This window comes from Pseudochaenichthys georgianus, chromosome 5 (genome assembly GCF_902827115.2).
Source record: "Pseudochaenichthys georgianus chromosome 5, fPseGeo1.2, whole genome shotgun sequence".
NCBI classification, from domain to species: domain Eukaryota; kingdom Metazoa; phylum Chordata; class Actinopteri; order Perciformes; family Channichthyidae; genus Pseudochaenichthys; species Pseudochaenichthys georgianus.
In genome coordinates, this window is record NC_047507.1 from 16,207,126 (window position 1) to 16,226,754 (window position 19,629).

The 19,629-nt window shown below is 39.0% G+C and overlaps 2 protein-coding genes across 4 annotated transcripts; one reads left to right on the forward strand and one right to left on the reverse strand.

Annotated features, from left to right (window-relative positions):
- Window positions 1-1,451: 1,451 nt before the first annotated feature.
- LOC117447441 (uncharacterized) lies at window positions 1,452-6,153 on the reverse strand. Its single transcript, XM_034084194.2, has 3 exons — window positions 6,077-6,153; window positions 5,355-5,504; window positions 1,452-4,961 (listed from the first exon to the last, which is right to left on the reverse strand). Exons 2-3 carry the CDS (start codon window positions 5,500-5,502, stop codon window positions 3,838-3,840), a joined length of 1,272 nt encoding a protein of 423 aa, XP_033940085.1. The 5' UTR covers window positions 5,503-5,504; window positions 6,077-6,153; the 3' UTR covers window positions 1,452-3,837.
- A 3,758-nt stretch (window positions 6,154-9,911) lies between these two features.
- On the forward strand, window positions 9,912-19,361 carry znf362a (zinc finger protein 362a). Of its 3 annotated transcripts, none has more exons than XM_034084191.2 (9): window positions 9,912-9,999; window positions 13,126-13,189; window positions 13,741-13,981; window positions 14,282-14,404; window positions 14,793-15,153; window positions 15,590-15,814; window positions 17,549-17,627; window positions 17,744-17,902; window positions 17,996-19,361. In XM_034084191.2, exons 2-9 carry the CDS (start codon window positions 13,127-13,129, stop codon window positions 18,113-18,115), a joined length of 1,371 nt encoding a protein of 456 aa, XP_033940082.1. In that variant the 5' UTR covers window positions 9,912-9,999; window position 13,126; the 3' UTR covers window positions 18,116-19,361. The 3 variants fall into 3 exon arrangements, with proteins under 3 accessions (XP_033940082.1, XP_033940083.1, XP_033940084.1); XM_034084192.2 differs by having other exon boundaries at window positions 14,826-15,153; XM_034084193.2 differs by having other exon boundaries at window positions 13,741-13,882.
- The last annotated feature ends 268 nt before the right edge of the window (window positions 19,362-19,629 follow it).

The following is a 19,629-nucleotide window of genomic DNA, read 5'->3' on the forward strand; positions in this document are numbered from 1 at the left end:
GAAGAGAGTCCTCTCCTGTCAGACTGAGAGGCTCAGTGAGCTAAAGGACTCTCAGTGTTTAGATAGTTAACTTTAGTCTAAGTTATCTCAGTGGGTCTCAAACGTTTTGGTCACGATTAATGTAAACAATTATTTTCGAGGCACACGTTTATATGATCATTATAGTTATAAAAAAAGAAGAGAATAAATGAAAAGCAGGTATGAAATACTATATGACAGTAAAAAAAGAATAAAGTTTAAAAGGGTGATTTGTAAAATATCCATAAAGAAAAATTAAATCTGTTTACAGTTCTGTTTCATATAGGTGTTGAGATGTATCCATAGATCTCTTCATTTTGCTCTCAAAGTGCACCAGATTGATGCTTTTAACTTCAATATTTAGAAATAAATCTTCCCGGGGGAGCATCCCCCGGACCCCCCTATGTTAGGTCTACACACCACCTATAAAAATAGCACTTTACCCCTGCGTACACCTATATGCCGTGAGCTGATTATCGTGCCTTCATTGTAACAGTCGCCGGGACATTGTGTATTTGCGTGGGGAGTGTTGCAGTAGAACATTCCACTATAGTGACCGGTAGGCCTACATTAATGGGAAACCCTAAATGTCTGAGCACCCTCTATGAAACGTCAAGCTACCCCACAGCATCCCCAAAATAAATTTCTGGCGCCGCCACTGAGCCTGACTATTTGTGTTGGGGGGGCCCGACTTTTTTTTTCTTCTCCAAAAACCTTTTGTCTTCAGTGTGCATTCATTTTCCTGTGAATACTGTGTTTTAACCATAGGGGTTTACAGTGGCGTTTCTATATGTACAAAAGTGGTGGGGCACAAAAAACTCAGATGTCTATATATAAGCTTCTGCAGAGAGGTTCATGGCTGGTGAGGCTCTGGCACTGACTCTTCAGGTTTACAAATATATTAAATCAAAATATAATATTATTTTCAAAAGCTTTTTTTGTCTGATGCTTCACTGTCTGCTTTTAAACAGACAGTTCAACAGAAGGATACCCAAAAAAATGTAATTTTATCATTTAAATATTGAATTCTTCTCTCTTAGTAAGATCCCATTTTCAATAAAATTGCAGTCTTACCTTGACTTGAAGATTAAGTCCATTTGCCTATCCTTCTGGACAAAAATCTCTATTACTTTTTTGTAAAAGTCCTCCTTATCTTCTTGTAGTTTCAAAAGTCATAAATCTAATCTAATCAATAGATTTTTTATTCGAAAATGATAAAAGTAGGGTAGACATGTGGATATTATCCGGCTGAACAAAACGTACATTTATCTAACAGCTACGTTTCCCACAGATCTTATTTTGAGCTATTTTCTAAAATTCTATGGAGAAATCTCGTTGCTTTTTTGTGGAGGGAAGCCATGCGCAGCTTACTTCCGGGTTTTAGGACGCCTCACTGCAGCTCTCTCTCCTCCTCTTCACACACCACACTTTTCGCGGCACACGTATTTACAGCCAATCAGCTCTGAATTATGTGAGATGAGTATGGTGGGGATGGCAGCACTTTGCCCCTACGGTCATTATTTTTTGCCACACACATTAAATAGGAAAATACTCTGAGCATGCGCAGTGTAGTTTTTGCAGTCAACGTTCACTTAGACAGCCAGAGGGAGGGGCAGGATCAGGTTTTGTCCCACATGGCTCTAAACAGCTCAATAGGCACACTGTAGACACTAATTAGAATAACACATACTAAAACAGCAATGTACAGACGAATCAGATGATTAAACATGATCTTAAAATATATTTTATATATTTTTTAATTTATTTTTTGCATTTTGTTGTAATCATTATTTTAATACTTTCTGCTGACACTAGGTGGGGCTGTGCCCCACCTGCCCCTAATGACCAGTCGCCACTGGGGGTTTAACACTATCTATCCGTCCTCAAATAGCATGATCACACACGCATTAAGCATCTTCTTGTTTAGTCATGCTAGAGACAGTGAGTGCTGCGTTTTCAGAATGTGTCTGCACACGTCTCTGCACTTTGAAATAAGAGACGCAGGTCTATTACTCTGCCCTGAGGCTTCGTCACAGGTAAATCAACCTTAAAAAGCCCTCTTTTGTTTCCAATCCTGAATCCCCTTCATCCGCTCCTGTTACATCCCAGAGATCATCCATAAAGCATTTTAGGAGCTGTTGTACAGGAGTGCCCTCTGGTGTTGACATGTAGGCCTAATCCCTAGCCTACAGTACCCGCCGCCCCTGTCTAGCTCTCATTCACACTAAACAAGACACAGCGTAGACATATATTGTGAGTACAATGCAGCTGTTAAAGAGGAGTTTCTACAATTACACGCTATCTTTTGCTACGGTTAAATAAAAGATACCACTTATGTCTTTCTGTCATTGTGCTTTGGTTGCTCGCCATGAACACTGGGCTCTCTTCAAATTGAACGAGACTAGTGAAGTTAGTTTCAGGTTGGATATTTGACAGACGTCCGCCCGAGTCCTCAGTTAATACTACTCTGTAAAAAAAAAGTAGGACACCTCACATACAACTTTAGTGCTTTTTCTATTAGGCCTATATATAAATTCTTAAAATGCTAAACTAAGCTAACCAGCTTAATGTTGAATGAGACACAAGAGAGTTGTGTCATCGTCTCCTCTAACTCTCAGTAAGATTGGGGAAACTATATTTATTTAAATGTCAAATGTTCCCTTTGACTAAAAGTATTTTGTTGTTGCAGAGTATGATCTAGTTTTAAGTACTTTTTTAAATTCAAGTTAAGTCCAGTCAGTGGCTCTCAAACTATTGTATATTTGGCTTTTTGTCCACTCAAGAATCACAAGAACTGTCTTGAGATGATAGATTCAAATGTTTGGACTTTTCACAAAACTAGGTTGACCTCTTTTTGACCCTCAAGTGGATATTTAAATGAAAATATCTGAGAGGTTCACAGAAGTAACCTCTCTTTGGAGGAACTGTTAACAACTAGAGAATGCAACTCCTGAAGAAATTGCTAGTGGGAATGTATTATGCTGAAAAGCTGATGCTAAACTGCTATGCTGAAATGTAATGTGTAAGAAGAAAGTGAAGAATTTAGATTGAAATGATACATGAACACTGGGGGCTTGAATGTGTGATAAGAGAAGAAAAGAAAGTAAAAAGGCTTGGAAAAGCAGCAGCATATTTTAACTGCAAACTTTTGAACTAACTTGATGGTAAGTAATCGGCAACAAAAGATCCATAAAGGTGTTTTTATATTTTGTTGTAGCATAGTAGTTGCCTAAATTGTTACTGATGATTTCTTAAAAAAACACAACAAGGGGCCTAAAAACATTGTGTGTTGGCACAGGCCACCAGTAGTTTTTTTTATTGGTACGTTATATTATTTCTTTGGTATGTTATATGGAAGGCCATGCCAGACAATTTACAAACCGAGACCAAACTGTGTTACACCCTCAAGTCCCTCAGTATTTATGTATACATTGCTTTATGTAGGGTTTAAATGATGCAGCTTCATAACACTTAATGTTACTACTTTAAAAATGCTGTTTGCCCCAGGATTAGACTTATTTATGCAGGAGAGGCTCCTTCTACAACCCATTGTGTAATGACAAATCACCGCAGATCTTAAGGCTCTGAACAGTAAAAAAACAGGCCTTCCAGCCGTCTATTTAGTGTCTTACTGCAAGCACGCCTCAACCTGCCTCCTCATCACCTTTCAGTAGTTTCCACATATTATTCCTCACATGTGAATAGCTGCTCAGAAATGCTTATTTACACTTTATTCGGTATCGATAGGTAGACCTGCTGTCAGCACACATGCAATATTAATCTGGTGATCCTGTTGCAAACAGCCACCACTTTTGCTTCTCACCCGTCGGTTTTATACAATTGTTTCATGTAAGAGCTGTTGCTTGTGTTTGCTGCAGATGAAACTAAAGATGTGATACAAAGCCCCAGTAGAATCTCTATAGTCCTGATCACTAGAATGTTCATACTCAGGTAAAGAGGCAGCACACAAATGGAGAGCACAGCCAGGAAACCTATCATTACATTCACCCCTGGGCAGGGAAAACCCCTCTGTCGCCACCCACTCTGGCTCCTGTATTGTGAGTCCACATGTTCCTCAAGGGGAAATGCACAAGGTGTACCTCGCTTTGTCCTCTCATGCTTCTGTCCTCTCTCTACAGACAAGCACTCAGGGGAGATGAGGACAAAGTCTCCATGGTGATACGCTGACATCTGCACGCTGTTCCAGGAATACGCTCTGTGAACAGTGCAGCTGCTCTCTGTTTTCTCTGGGTCAACACACTGTTCTGGCTCCAACCCCACAATCCCAGGATTCACAGGCCTGGAGGGGGCAGACAGTGTTAGAACAGGGTCTTTACAGCAACTGTCGCCATTGTTGTTAACTCCCGATTTCTCTCTGTGTGTCTGTGCAGAGGCCAGGTTTCGTCTGATCAGGCCCAGGCTCTTGGTCAGGACGATCAGGAGGAAGAAGAGGAAGGCCATGCCCCAGCGGGGATTCACGCTGCTTGGCATGTGGCTGAACATGTTGGGCAAACATCTGACAAGGGAGTTGGTTGAGTGCAAACAGGCAACTGCCCTCACTTCCTGCTGCTTCCATCGCAAACTGACATTGAAGGCGACAGCGACCCACACTGACAGGCAGCAGAGGTAGCTGACAACATGAGACCAGCGCTTTTCTGTGTCTTCACTGTCTTTGTTGACCTCCTCCTCTTCCACATTTACCTCAATAACAAAGCAAAGCTTTTCGATAGAGTCCACTTTAGGACAGGCCTTCCGGATAGTGACAACAGAGTGAGGCCACGGCAGTCTGGTCACACTCTCCACTGCGATCAGAGGTGTGATCAGGAGCAGCACTGCACCGTATGTTTCGCTGAGGAAGATCAGGAAGCGCAGGGCAATGACGTCGCCAAGTAGGGTCAGCTCAGAGACCCAGGACTCAAAGATCCAAAGGAAACTCAGAAAAACTGTAGGAGAACAAAATAAAGGGGTCAATCAGTCAGGTCACTGTAGAGCAGTATGTGGAAAGATGGTGGAGCAGATAGCTCATTTAAAAGAAGAAAACAATATTATCAGAAAGATCCTCTGAAGACGTGTTTTACAACATCTGCCTTGATTATTCATTTGTGTCTTAATTAGTGTAACAATAAAACTATTTTGTTTATTATTAAACAGGTCAAATGAAATGAAATCCTAAAAGTTGATGGCTGAGCAAGTTTGTTTCAACAAGTTGTTTAATCTGTACTGTTTTTAATGAGAAAACAACACTTTGAGATATTTCAGGCGTTAAAAAAACATGAAACCCTTTTGATACAGCTATGGGAGAGCAGTATACTGGGAAACACTGGACTGACGCTCACCTGTGACCAGGAAGTCGGTGAAGAGCAGGAGGCAGCAGCAGCAGAAGCTGGCGGGACTGTAGGAGGAAGTCAGCGATGGCAGGAAGAGCAGACTGCAGGACAGTTTACACACACATAACACCGTCGCTCCTTCCAACACACCGTCCATGGCTGCAAACACAACACATACATGGGTTAAATGTAACGAAACACTGGTTTTTCTTTCTGCCTCAGGGTGGAGAAGCTCAGGAATTCCCGGCACTCTGCTGTCAGTAAACCCCCCATCAATGTTAATATGTATCTGTATGTAATGTTTTTACATGATCCTTCCACTGTCAGGGATTCTTTCTGACGTGGTTGCAGATCAATATTTTCTTGTTTACATTAGTAGTGAACTACGGACCAGATACACCAGTTACAGACGTTGAAAAATGAGGAAACTCAGAATGAAGCTCAACTGATGTCAACATACTTAAAATGATTGTAAAAAGTGATGTTAAACACTAGCAATGAATAAACACATGCCGTGAGACTACTCAGTAATGTGAACACATGCAAATGTACTGACAGGCTTTGTTGTTGTAAACATAACCACCTCCAGACCATGATACTGTTCAATCAGACTTGTTAAACCTGTCGAACATAATCTCTTATCACATGTTTACAGAATGAACAGTCAAACTACAGGTAACCCAAAACTATGAGTCTGCTTTAAAAGTGCGGAAAAGTTCATTAGTTCTTACCTGTACTCACAGGAGCCTTCAGAGCAACATGTCAGTATGAGCTTAATGTTTCATCCTTCTCTTCACCTCTCTTTTTGCTCCGCCCTCATGGGGATAATGACCTCCCCCCCTTCACCTCCTGTGCTCCCTGCTGCACCTGGCCTGGGTAGAGGTGACAGTGTCTCAGAGAGGGTGTGGCACAGTTTGTGTAAGTGAGAAAACCTGTCTAACAACTGATTAAGTAACTAACTAACTGACAGTGAGAGATAAAAAGTGTGTGACATAAGTTAAAGTATTGGACAAAAGATATTTCATGCAAACAATCCTGTTACACCTTGTTCAAACTACAGTATTTAGTTTCAAAAGTTACAGCATGCAGGTTGTTTCATTTAGCAGTTTTGGACTGTAGATCACATAACACATCACAAAATGATTCATTCATGCTTTAAATATGTTACTTTTAAACCTCAGACCCTATTAATATGCTGTTCCACCTTATTTATGAATCATGGACGACAGTGGTTGCTTTAGTTTCCATTATGGACGGGTAGGGTGGTCATGTTTAACAAACAGACTAGAGTTGCATCATACATTATGTATCTACAAAAAAAAACTGCCTCATTTTCTGTTCTCAGATTAAAAGTCATAAGACATTTGGATTTAGTTGTACTGTTCGAACCAATCTTGGAAATAAAACTGGTATAAAGCGCTATTCTCGTCACGGATGGAATAAGATGCAAAAACGTGAAAAGATGAAGTTGTTATTCCCTATTTGATGACTTGAAAACATTACACCCAAAAAGTTCACCCTTAACCTTGTAAACAGCGATCACAAACACCATGAGGTCAATTAAACAGCCGTTCTGGATCTTTTGATCATATCGCATGATTCGTTAGGGTATGGGCGTTGGCCAAATGAGCATGAAATTGTAATTTTCATTTGAGGACATCTCATTCACTTTGGCTTTAAAGCTGAGTTTTCATTCTTGATAAGTGTGATGGATTAAAAGCCCCAAAACAGCCCCTCAATGGACCTTGTGCTGTTTCCGAGGTCGAGGAAGGAGACGAGGATTGTGTGACACAATCAAAATATCTTGAAAAGCTTTGAAATGGACCTGCTCATGAGACTGGTTTTAAAAATCAGGAGACCATTAGTCTGTTTGTGATCCACTGATACGAAGAAGAGGTTTGGAAACCACATTTAGTTATCAGGTTTTATGTTTATTTATTTCACTGAGTCACAGTATATGTACACAGGATTTTTTGCAAAGCAGAGTCAGATGAAGCTCAAATAAAGTTCATAAAATGCTCTATTAAAATGTTTACATTTCTAATAGTGAAAAGTGTATGTATATAAAGCATATTAATTGTGTTGTGTCTGTGGAAGCGATGTGACAGTTTTGTAAATAAACAGCCCCTTATTATAAGCAGGGGTCATTTACATGTTGAGAATCAATCGAAAACATACTAAAGTGAATGTTAACTGCTTGTATTTAGCTTTGGTGGATGTAATAATAACATTAGATAGGTCTATCTCTCTAATTATCCTCTTTTGTATCCCCAGTTAAAGCTGTGCGATGGAAACCAGTGGAGATTTGCATTTCATTATGAACATGAGAAGAAACATTTGAATGTGTGTGTGTTACTTTGTTTGTGTGTGTGCAAACACCATGTAGGTCAAGATGATGCTGGTAAGAAAGCAGCCATGTGTGCAGGGTGAGTGGACCAAAGGTGGAATTGAATGTTCCTCAATACTTATCAATGACGGAAACAGTTTCAGTTGTTTATGCTGACATATTTATGACAATTAAAAATGGTCATGTGACTGCTCAGTTGGCAGTTTATATGCATAGTATATATTTAAAACAGGAATATCATGAACAACTCACTTTTGCTGTTCTTGTGCACCATGTGGGCAGCCGATCTAGAGTGCCTATCAAGCCACACTGTAAAATTACAAATGTTGTCAGTTTTTTGGTGCAACCTTAGTTAGAAAAGATTTAGAAAGCCATTTGAATTGCCCCCCTTCCTATGTTATATGCAGGCTCATTAACATGTACCGCCCCCAGACTCCTCTTACAGCCTGAGAACCAGAGCAAAGTTGTGCCATATGTTTCTCAAAAGCAAATAAGAGCACAATAGGCTTTTTCCAACATAAATACAGGTGTATTAAGATGAACAGTATGATAAAATAACATGTTTACAGCATGTAAATATGTTCTCGTATGAACCAAAATATGGGTATAAACCCGAAAATGAGCAAAATATCTCCCCTTTAATGTTTTGGTTTTTATTCTTTATTGATACAAATGAGTTGGATAACATATTACATCTACATCACCACCAGGCAAGTATTTTGAATATGAGATAATCTGAGAGCCGGCCTGGCTCATCATGTTTATCTCCTCACACTTTCATCCATGAGGCAACATGATCGCTGTTCCTCCAGCTTGTGGCAGCAGTGCCATCTCCTGCTGAGCTAAGCACAGAGCATATTAGCAGCCTGTCATGCTGCTGCTGAGCGGATTACACTTCATATTTAGCCTTCTCTACATTGCAGTCCTGACCTGGCACACACATACACACTGAAAAATGAAAAACAGAAGGCTGATTGATAGTAAGAAATACAGGCAAATTAATAAGTCAGTCAAAATGCAGCTTTCAAAGCACCAGTCATTCCCTTTCAGTTTTGACCTAGAATGCCCCCCACTCTTTTTTAATCACACTGCTCATTTGATCAATTGTGTCTGAGCAAAGCTGTCATCAAATCAGCATAATGTCAAGGTCAATATAAACCTGTCATTAGAGAAGATGGGCCTTTATTTACCCCAGTAGGGACATTCAGGAGTTGAATTATCACCTGCTTTACACTGCTGGAGTAAGATCACTATGTTCTGCTCTGACTTTCATACAGATCTTGAAATACATGCAACATTATTCTCATTAGAATATTCTCTATACTGGAGCTTATTCGTTTGTACTGCAGCCTTATCTGTGTTTATTTGAGAATATTGTTGGTGATGATGCACAAGAGACAGCCAGCTTCAATAACTACCTGCACTGTGAAAACATGAACTCTTGCCAAGTCAGTTTGTATCATTTCTAGCTCTAAAGTCAGAATGTCTTTACACTTGATATAATACATAATAACTTAAGAACAATGCAGTGAGATATAGTGTGTCTATGTATCTTTTTAAGTCAAACACTTGAAAATGATTTATTTAGATTTATATCTCAGATGAAACAAGTTGTTTAAGCTGCTATGGTATTTGTAAAAGATGGATCATCTTGTTTCAAGAAAGAAATCTTACTTGATTTAAGAAAAAAAAAATATTGGACAATCGCCAACAGAAATCTTTGGAGCATTTCTGGCTTATTTTGTAAGATGTCCTGATTTTCCCCAGCTAATTACAATATATATTTATCTAAATATCCCAAACTAATCTCAATAAATCTTACCAAGCTTTTTCTCACTTGTTCTATAGGCAGATCTTTTTACTTATTCCAAGCGAGAACACCTTGTGTTTATTCATCTTTTACTTGATTTTGGAGCAGCATTTTTTTACAATGTGTGCCTTTTTGTGCAGTCTGTGACGCATGTGAGTTGCATTTTATGTATAAAAGGTGCTATATAAATTAAATGTAGACATGTTAATATTAGGCAGACTGTAGTCTACAGGAAAAATATGATCAATATAAGCTACCCACGCATACCCACTGCACGAGTTTATCTAATGCGACCACAACATCTGCAAGAAACTAACCCGCGTTAAAATAGAAACACGAAAATGGGTTGAAAAAATCAGTTTCAGCTCAGTGTTGTGAGACGCCTGCAGCCCCCAGAAGTGAACAGCAGGCGACCCGGAAGGTTTGAAGTCCAACTGAGAGCAGGCAGAAAGAAGAGTCTAATCCTTTATAAAACATTTCTTCCCTCGCTGGTTCAGGTATGTTGGCCGCTCGATGCAAATTCTCTGCCTCTTTTTATTTTTGCTCTTATCTCTCGCACACAGCTCTCCATGTGTGGCTTTGTCACCGTTTCTGCTCAAGTCGTGCAAAAGTTGTATTGAAAAAACAGCATTTGCACCGATAGAGACTGATTTCTTCTCTTCTGTCGTGCAAATATCAGCTTTCATTACGCGCCAGAATCTACATCGACAATTGGGTTTGTGGCTCAGCAGCTGCAGAGCATTCAGCGAAGGCATGATGATTGTTGTAGGAAGTGTCAGGATCTTTTTTTTCTCCTCCTCAAGCCGGGCTATTCAAACCTGCAAATCAAAGTAAACAATCATTCGTACGCTTAATGCAAATACGCCACACGCCGACGCATCACAACAGCGCGTAATTAGGCCTAGATCTGGAGGAATTATCTCCTTATTACATTCGGATCTGCAGAATATGGCGTCCAGTGCTTATAAAAATAAGACAGGGCTGCCATTTTTGTTTTCCTTTTGTCTGATTTTTTTTTAATAAACTGTCTGAGAATGTGGGAGAGGCGAAGGGAGCGAGGCGCTGCGGAGGATCGTTTCTCTGGAGGAGATGCTCTCGTTACAAGCTGCTCGGGTTTTTAGATGCAAACATTAGATTCTGTTTCTTTGGCTTAATTCAGCACAGCATGTACAGAAACGGACCCAAAGTTAACCCTAACTTTAGTTCCTGGGATTTCATTTCTCTCTAGAGGTGCTGTTTATTACACTGATGCTATTTGCAAAGGAGTTGCTACATGCACGTGTTTGTGGTAACACTTGATATATGACCATCTGCAGAATTATTTTATATTTAGATTCCTCTACTAGTTTAATTATACAGACACACAGCTATCGCAGATTTAACAGCATGTAGTCTAAGTATGTCTAAGCATCACCTTTTTAATATCCTTTATATGTGGTTTTATTGAAACTGTCCACATCTTTATAGAGTATTGAAAGCCACAAGATATTTGTGTTTGCTTCTGACCTTAAATTAGAATGCAGTGAAACATGTTGGTAATTTATTGATAAAGAATTTTGTTATTTATAAAAGGCCATCAAGTTTAACATTTTAATAAGAAATTAAAACAGCCTTTTTGAGTCAATCGATAGAAAATCAATTAAAACGGTTGATAATGCTACAGATGCGATACTGATTTAATTTCAAAGTGTAATGTGATAATTTGATATATATATTATAGTTAACTGAAAATAGTTTTAGACCAATACATGCGTCCTTGGAAATTATATTGACAATTGTTCAACATTTTCTGCTTTAAATTTTTTTTGTATTTCAACACAAGTAACTAATAATTAATCATGAAATGGATGACAAATAACCCTCTGTGCAGCCTTACAATGCTGTAATGCACCTGCATATTAAACACTACATTTTCTACCTGCTGGAAATGCTTTGAACACTGTTACACAAGGAAATGAATAGTCCTAATAAAGCTTTTTATAAACTCAGCAAAAATAAGCAAACACAACAACAGTATCCTGGCCCCATAAAGTTAACACAAAAGCAATGCAGTCTAGACCTGACTCCACAGGTTATAGGGAGGACTCTGTTATATCCTACATACACTATGAATGTACAGCAACACACAGGAACTGTTGATCATAGAAAGAACTTCACTGCCATTCATTTCTTTCTGTGTGTCATTCAAAGAAGTGGCACAGAGATGCCGTCGAACTACTGAGCCTCCTCCCTCGAGGCAGAAAGTCTCCAGGAAGTGAAACTGATCCCCACTGGCATCATTAGAGAAATATTTTGTAGGGTTTTCTGTACACTCGTACCCCTGAACGTATCGTTTTTGTTTCTCTTGGCTCACGGATATGGACTGTGTTATGCCTCTGCTAAGCCAAACAGACTTAGGAATGGTGAAGTGTGCCAAAGCACGCAATGCAAAATGTTTTAAAAAAAGAAACTTCATACGAGGTTGAGAAGAGAAGCTATGGAAAGAAAAACCTTTTAAGATCAAAACTTTCGCAAGTGAGCAGCCATCTCTGTCGTAAAAACGGTTTCTGGTCAGTGTGGAGAAGCATTATGCCCAACTTCAGACCATAATAATCAAATATTGTCATTTAAAGAGAATATACATGCTCCTATGTTGAATTATAAAAATAAGAAAAAAATACTGTCACTTACAATTCAATATGTGTGTGCAGCATCCTCATTTAGTCTTTCCATGTTCATTATATTCAGTTTGATTACTGACTTCTCAGCTTTTGACTATGTTGGCTCGACCAAAAATCGTTTATAAATGTGCTATATAAATAAAACTTGATTTGATTTGATGTTATTCAGGTCTTGCTCCACTATGAGGGCAGACTGTGCTCTTCTGTTTCCCATTAACCTGTCGGGCCCCATGTTTCGAGCAGGAGACAGACAGTGACAGTTCTCTAACTAGCCGTTGTAATCATGTGAGAGCCTATCTCTCAGGCAACATGCCTGTTCTGAAGTCCTGTGGTTGGAAATCTTAAGAAAAAGCTGCATCACTCACTTAAACGTCCTCCTTCGACAACAGGAACATATTCTCTGCTATCTGTGATGAAGCTTTGTGTAAAGACACACGTCTTCTCTTACACTTTGTGGAAAGGGGTATAACTTTTACAGAATGTCTTTGAAAATACTCTATCACAAGACTGGGAGAAGTTATCTTAAACCATCACGTCAAACAGTCAGCTGCTGCTTGTTTTTCACCACCTTTTTTTTTCACCACCTTTTTGTACACGTACAATAGTTCTTCACATAAATGTAGTTTTGAAGGCAAATATCACTGCGGTGGTTCCCCAACAGGATAAACTACAGGAACTATAATCGGAATTATCCTGAGAAGTTGCTAGATGATTCAAGGTTTGCTCTGATCTTCTCTTTTTGGGCCTAAATTACAACTCCAAAAATGTAAATTAAACCAAAAGAATGATAAATCACTCACCTATTCACCGGATGAGGATTCACAAGTAAATGTTGCTTTGTTTAATTAACGTTAAGAAGCATTGTCTAACCAGTCTACCATTTTGTACTTGATGCATACTGCTTCACTGATGAACAGAGAAGCAGCACTCACCTTATTTATGATCCTTGTGTATTTATTTCAGGATGGCTGAACCTCGCTTTAACAATCCCTATTTTTGGCATCCACCTCCTAATATGCCCGGCCAGGTGAGCGACTCTGGTATTCTCTCTTATGCGCATGTTAGCCTGTGGAAGTTACTAAACAGCTTCTTGTTTTGCTGTTGTTTTTAAAATAATGCATAATTTTAAAGAAATTGTTTAACATTTGGGGAGTAGGCTTATTTATTTATGGTGAAAAGATTGATACCACTTTGTAGTACGGTAAATATGAAGCTGCAGCCAGAAGGTAAAGCATTTTAAACCATTTTAAGCTGACAAATTGTCATGGTTTGTTTATTCTATACAATAACTGACATTTTAAAATTAAAATTGTATTGTGATTGATTAATAAATTGTCCTTTTTAAACTTCTGTTTTTGATTAAACCAAGGAGAAATGTCATGTTAACTAGTAAATTCCCTTGCCTGTGATAAGGAGTCAAGACAAAAATATCATATACTATTTGCGACATTTACAGTATAATAGTTTTGGGTGCAATGTTCTGTATCAGCCTCTAGAGGGAACCATCTCCTCACTAAGTGTTACTGAATGAACTGATCAGATTTTCTCTTGTCTCAAACATTGTTTCCTGGCTGTCAGCTGGATAACCTAGTCTTGATCAATAAAATCAAGGAGCAGCTGATGGCAGAGAAGATCAGACCTCAGCATCTGCCTGCTGCCTCAGCCCCTTCCCAGCAGCCATTGCTGCCTCCCTTCATCCAGGCGGATGGCAGCCATCACGGTATGTCCAAAGCTCAGCAGATGCAGGTTCTCCACAGCCATAGCCCGTCCCAGCCTGATATTGCCCTGCACGCCCGCCCCGCCTCCAGCTCAGTGACAGGTACTCCTCACCTGCATCTCCAGTACTCACTAATACCAGTGTTGGAAGAAGTATTCAGAAAGTACAACACACTGTAGAAATACTCCACTAAATGTTCTGCATTCAAAACCTTACTGAAGCAAAAGTATGTCAATATTATAAAACACAAAGGTTAAGACTATTAGTTTTGCTGTATGATGAGCTAAATGAAAGTGTTGTTCATTATCTTGAATTTCTTTCCTTTAGGCACTAAAGTTGATCACGATGACGAAAGTTATACGTTTTTTTGTTAATATGAATTCTCCATCACATTTTTACCAGGTCGTATTCTGGGAGATGTAAACTTGAATCTGGACGATAAGGCAGCTATAAAAGCCAGAGGATTATGGGAAGACTGGCATCTGCGCCAACTCATCGATCCCTCCAGGACAAACCATGTCTCAGGTAACTTGAACATGAACTTGTCTTATTTATAGAGCACCTTTTGAGTCGCCATACAAGGTGCCTTAAATTACAATGAAAAATGTTGTACAGTTGGATCTCCAGTTGCTGCACAAACAAATAATGTGAAAGTGAAATTTAGACTTCTCTGTGCTGTATGTATGTGTAGGAGATGGACTACGAATAATGTAAACATTTAACGAAAAAATGTGTGTTGGGTTGCAAACAGTAGTGCAAAGAGGATTCGTATTACATTAGCCTGCTTACCAATTGTCAGCATCCTAGCATCCTAGCATCCTGTTAGCACCCTAACATATTTCATATGATTACAGTGTGTTCAGACTGTTGCCCTTGGTGTATGAATTGGAAATTAGATGATAACTTATTTCAGGCATGTCCTTGTCATTACTTTTGAACCAATCAGGTGTGGCGCTGGCCTCCAGAACAGGCAACCTCAACACCTCAGAGATAATCACCCCCACCACCCCCACCTTGAGCAGCCACAGCCGGCTGGGCGGAGCCCCAATGCCTCACCTCATCACAGGCTTAGCCTGCAGCCATGGAATTGAGTCTGGAAAGAACAACGGCGGCCTCGTAGGACTCCTCGGCCCTCCTCCGAAGGAGGAACGAGGGCGGAAGAGGATTAAAGCAGAGAATGGGTCGTCTCTTTTGGTAGTACCCTACCCAATCCTAGCCTCAGGCAACGACCAGTCATGTGTCAGTATTACTACCAAACCAGGAAAAACCTACAGGTAAGAATGAAACGTTACATACATAACAAAGGTGCAGTGTCTCACCATGATTTCATGGCTCAAACTTGTTTGCTTCAGTATTCCAGGAGATATGGCAGGTTATAAATCTCTCTCTGGACTGGTAAATAGGAGGAAATATATTGATTTGTGAACCTAGCGGTTTAATCTACAATAAAGAATAAAATAGAATAGAAATTAAATGAATGTCTAAAACATGTTGAAGTCGGCTCACTAAAATATAAAAGCTGCTCAAAAATTATGTAATGTATAGAACAAGACGTGAACACAGTACACTAGTACACTAGAGAAAATACAAATCTACATTTCATCAACAGAACAATTACTGTATATATGTCTATGTGTTCTGTGTATGCAGTTGTGTCTCTGTGTGTGTCCTTAAAGTGTGTCCTCTTTCTGTGTCACTGTTTTAATACAGGTGTAAAATGTGTCCGTTGACCTTCTTCTCCAAGTCAGACATGCAGATCCACTCCAAAACACACACAGAGGCCAAGGCTCACAAGTGTCCTCACTGCACAAAGTCATTTGCAAACGCATCGTACCTGGCCCAGCACTTGCGCATACACCTGGGCATCAAACCTTACCGCTGCTCCTACTGCGAGAAATGTTTCCGCCAGCTCTCCCATCTGCAGCAGCACACCAGGTCTGATCTCAACACAGCATGGCCCTGACAGCCGTGTCTTTGATGTTATTGTCTATATCTAAAGTGAAGAATACCTTAATTTATATTACTTGTTGGAGCAGCCCACTACATTGTGCTGTTTCCTAATGAGCAAATAAATTCGAAACTGTGGTGGAATATGGTTGTAGTCAAAAGGATTTATGTATCGTTCCTGAGGTATGTTTCTTAAATCACAGATTACAAATATTTTAATTTAATACATTAATACCTGCAGTCTCCAGCAGGTATTAATGATATGCACATATAGTAGTTGGATCCACATTTTAAATGTCAGTTCAACCAAATTACACAACGAAAAAAACCTTTCTTCCAATTCACACTTCCCACTTATGATTTCTGCTTAAACCTCATCTATACTTTAGGTTTCATGTATTATTTCACAGGCTTCAATATAAATAGTCTCCAATAAACTTGGTGTTATCTTTGAATTATCCAAAAATTATTCTTAGTAAAACTTTAAATATTGTACTTTTTTTAAAGCAGTATTGAACCAACTGACCTCATTTTCTTTGACTGCATATTTTCAGATCTGAGGAGAAGAAGTGTTTTGGTTACAATCTAAAATATCCACTATAACCCCATTTGAGACAATGTTCTCTTTAGTGCCTGAACAATACATTTTTAAGCAGAAAGAGGGCGGTAGATTTTCCCCCTCATCATTTACATTGGAACAGCATTAGGAATTGTTATTTTAATGGTCAGTATAAACAGGACGAATGACTGTAGCTGTTTCCATACACTGTTGGCAGCATGATCACCTGAGAGGAGAAGTTAAGAAAGATTTCAAGTAAAGAATATTTCAACTCTCAATACCCTCAGATTAAAAAACCGACCCTTTAAAATAACTTGTTGCAGCAGTAGGAAATTGTGTTTCAGTTTGGTATGCAACCTTGTCACTTAAGTAGGAGCAAATGATACTACATTACATTGCATTGCAGTTCAATCCAAAGCAATTTACAGGTTTAGAGGAGGTTTAGACACCACCACACAGGCTTGAGTCCCGTGACAACGAATGTAAAGAGGACTACTAACTCTCACGGCAGAGGGTTATTATTATTATTTCACATTTTATTTTAAGTGCCCTTAACTAATGTCACCTCAAATGACTTTTGTAGCAGTACAATTACAATCACCATAAGCTAAACCTACATTTTGAAGGTAATTTTTCAAAGAAATGTCTCAGACCCTTATGGGGGTCCACATCTTTGTCACCTTAATCCCTACCAATTACTATTTGTTGCAGCAATAATCTGTGTAACACATCCCACCGCAACACAAGGGGTTGTTGATGCAAAATTATATGCACATTGTTTAAGTTGGAAAGGGCAACATTTGCGGCGGTGCTTGAGGGAGGGCCTTGAAACAGTCATAAGTAACATTCGCCCCAGGTACTGTAATGCAGCTTTGAGCATAAAGGAGCCATAATTACAAGCCGATGCATTGTAAACCTTTTGTTTGCTCTGCAGGCATGCTTTAGTTGCTCAGCCCGGCCTTGAGTAAACAAGGACTTCACCTTCAAACTTATCTTGAAACAAACCAGAAAAAAATAGGAAATGAGAATCTAATAGAGATTTAGGTTTCCATTTATTTATTTTTTGCATTTTAAAGTTGTTAAATTTGACAATTTGTTTTTCAATGCAATTTTTGTAGCATCCTGTTTTTGGCTAACATTTGCATAATATGTTCCTGTTTCAGAATCCACACAGGTGACCGACCGTACAAATGCGCCCATCCAGGGTGTGAAAAGGCATTTACTCAGCTATCTAATCTGCAGGTAAACATTTACCAATTCTTTCGCACAACTGAATGCTTTTTAAAAGACAACACCCTTTCGCAATGCTGCATGAAGGTCACTCAGTTTCTGTACCTTTTTATTTCCCCCTTCTGAAGTCTCACCAGAGGCAGCACAACAAAGACAAGCCCTTCAAATGTTCCAACTGTTACCGTGCCTATTCAGACTCTGCCTCGCTGCAAATCCACCTGTCTGCACACGCAATAAAAAATGCCAAGGCCTACTGCTGCAGCATGTGCGGCAAGGCGTACACGTCTGTGAGTAAGAAATCCAAGTCGAGTTAAATAACAAATATGGACTAACTGTAGCGGAAATGTCTGAAAGTTTGCTTCTATCCTTGTTTTTTCCAGGAGACGTACCTTATTAAACATATGTCCAAACACACAATGGTGGATCATGTAGTGTCCCATCAGTCCCCGCAGCACAGGACAGAGTCTCCGTCCATCCCTATACGGATCTCCCTCATCTGAGCTCCTCACCCGTCTCCAGCCCTCCCATCAGAGACGATTCCTGTGATATCCTCTGATGGACTTCAAACCCTAAAATTGGTTACAGAAATGTGCCAGATCATATGAGTATCTTGTGAAAAGGTGCTCTTTTAATGAGTATTTCCTCCTTTCCTTTTTTGCTGACCAGATAGTATTATCGGGGACATCCAAAGATGACTTCTCAGCACTTTCAGGCCTGGAAATGACAGGCCACAAAATGTCTTTTTCTATGTGACTTCACAGTAAAAAGAAAAAAAAGTATTGCTCCTGGCAGCTAAAGTACATGGAAACATTTTTTTTGTGTTATAACAAAATAACATTGTGTTTTTTTTATATGGAACATTACTTTTTATCATTGCATCAAAAAAAGTCTTCCGTTAACTGAGTGGCCAAGTGATCATAAAGGTGAATGCTTATATAACGTGTATTCATGTAAACTGTGCCACTTTTTATGTCAGTGTGTTCAATGCTTCACCAACACGTGGCCATAATGCCCCTAAAAAAATGTAATGTTTTAACCCTGTTGTTAAGATTGCGCTGACCAGGATGTGTAACTCATATTTAGATAAATGGATATATTTAGTTTTACATATATTTTGTAATGTTATACAAATCAGTCCTCAAGTTGAAATTGGTACATTTTAAGAAATCCTTTAATGTGTCCTTAAATACAAGAATTGTCCAAAAAAACGCAAACCGCACAAAAAGTGAATTGAAAGTGTAATTGACGCATTGAATGTGAGAGCTTCTGCTTTCTGCTAGTGCAGAGAGAGAAATAAAAATATGTTTTTTTAGACGTCAAAAAAATGGTATACATTTGTGCCAAAGTAACCAAAATATGTATCATTATTGTTCACCTAATAAAGGGAAACATGCACTCAGTGCTTTTTGTCCACTTCGGGTGTACAAATGCATAAATGAAGTGACAAAAATAAATGTTACCCCTCTCTGCTGCTGACAGATGTATTTCTGTCCTGGAAAACATTGATGACGTTTCTTTTTGGTTTTCAGCTATAATGTATAACTGAAGCACTTCTTTTGCCATTGTTTTACAAATGACACCTTTGCCATTTTATATACATTCAAGCCTTAACTTTGTTACAGCTCTAGGGTCCACGCTGTTGTTTTATCACTTTTATTTGCCTTTTATTTCATGGCATGATATATACTGTAAATAATCTATATTACCTGTCAACCTGTTTTATAATAAATCATTCTATAATTACAAGTGATGGTGAGACATTTTTAGTTTTTTCTTCCCTAGGAAATCATCCTAGTAAAGGGATTGTAATGCCAAACAAGATAAACATTAACAAAATAATGTGCGCCCTTTTTTCATAATCCTGAATATTATAATGTCTCATCAGACCCTTTCTTTATGCACCTTTGCTTCAACAGGTGTTGGTGTGCTGTGTTCACGCTTTACAAAATTGGCAGGTTATCCAGGAAGATGTTTGTTGATAATGTGTTTTGAAGCTCTGGAGTTCACACACTTG

What these genes read in the sequence shown, in the direction of transcription:
- znf362a (XM_034084191.2), top strand. Translation starts at nt 13,127, where the DNA reads ATGGCTGAACCTCGCTTTAACAATCCCTATTTTTGGCATCCACCTCCT. An exon ending in CAGGACAAACCATGTCTCAG is followed by an intron (nt 14,405 to 14,792) that starts GTAACTTGAACA and finishes AACTTATTTCAG; the next exon opens with GCATGTCCTTGTCATTACTT. An exon ending in GCGGCAAGGCGTACACGTCT is followed by an intron (nt 17,903 to 17,995) that starts GTGAGTAAGAAA and finishes TGTTTTTTCCAG; the next exon opens with GAGACGTACCTTATTAAACA.
- LOC117447441 (XM_034084194.2), bottom strand. Translation starts at nt 5,502, where the DNA reads ATGGACGGTGTGTTGGAAGGAGCGACGGTGTTATGTGTGTGTAAACTG. An exon ending in CACCGACTTCCTGGTCACAG is followed by an intron (nt 4,962 to 5,354) that starts GTGAGCGTCAGT and finishes GTTCTCCTACAG; the next exon opens with TTTTTCTGAGTTTCCTTTGG.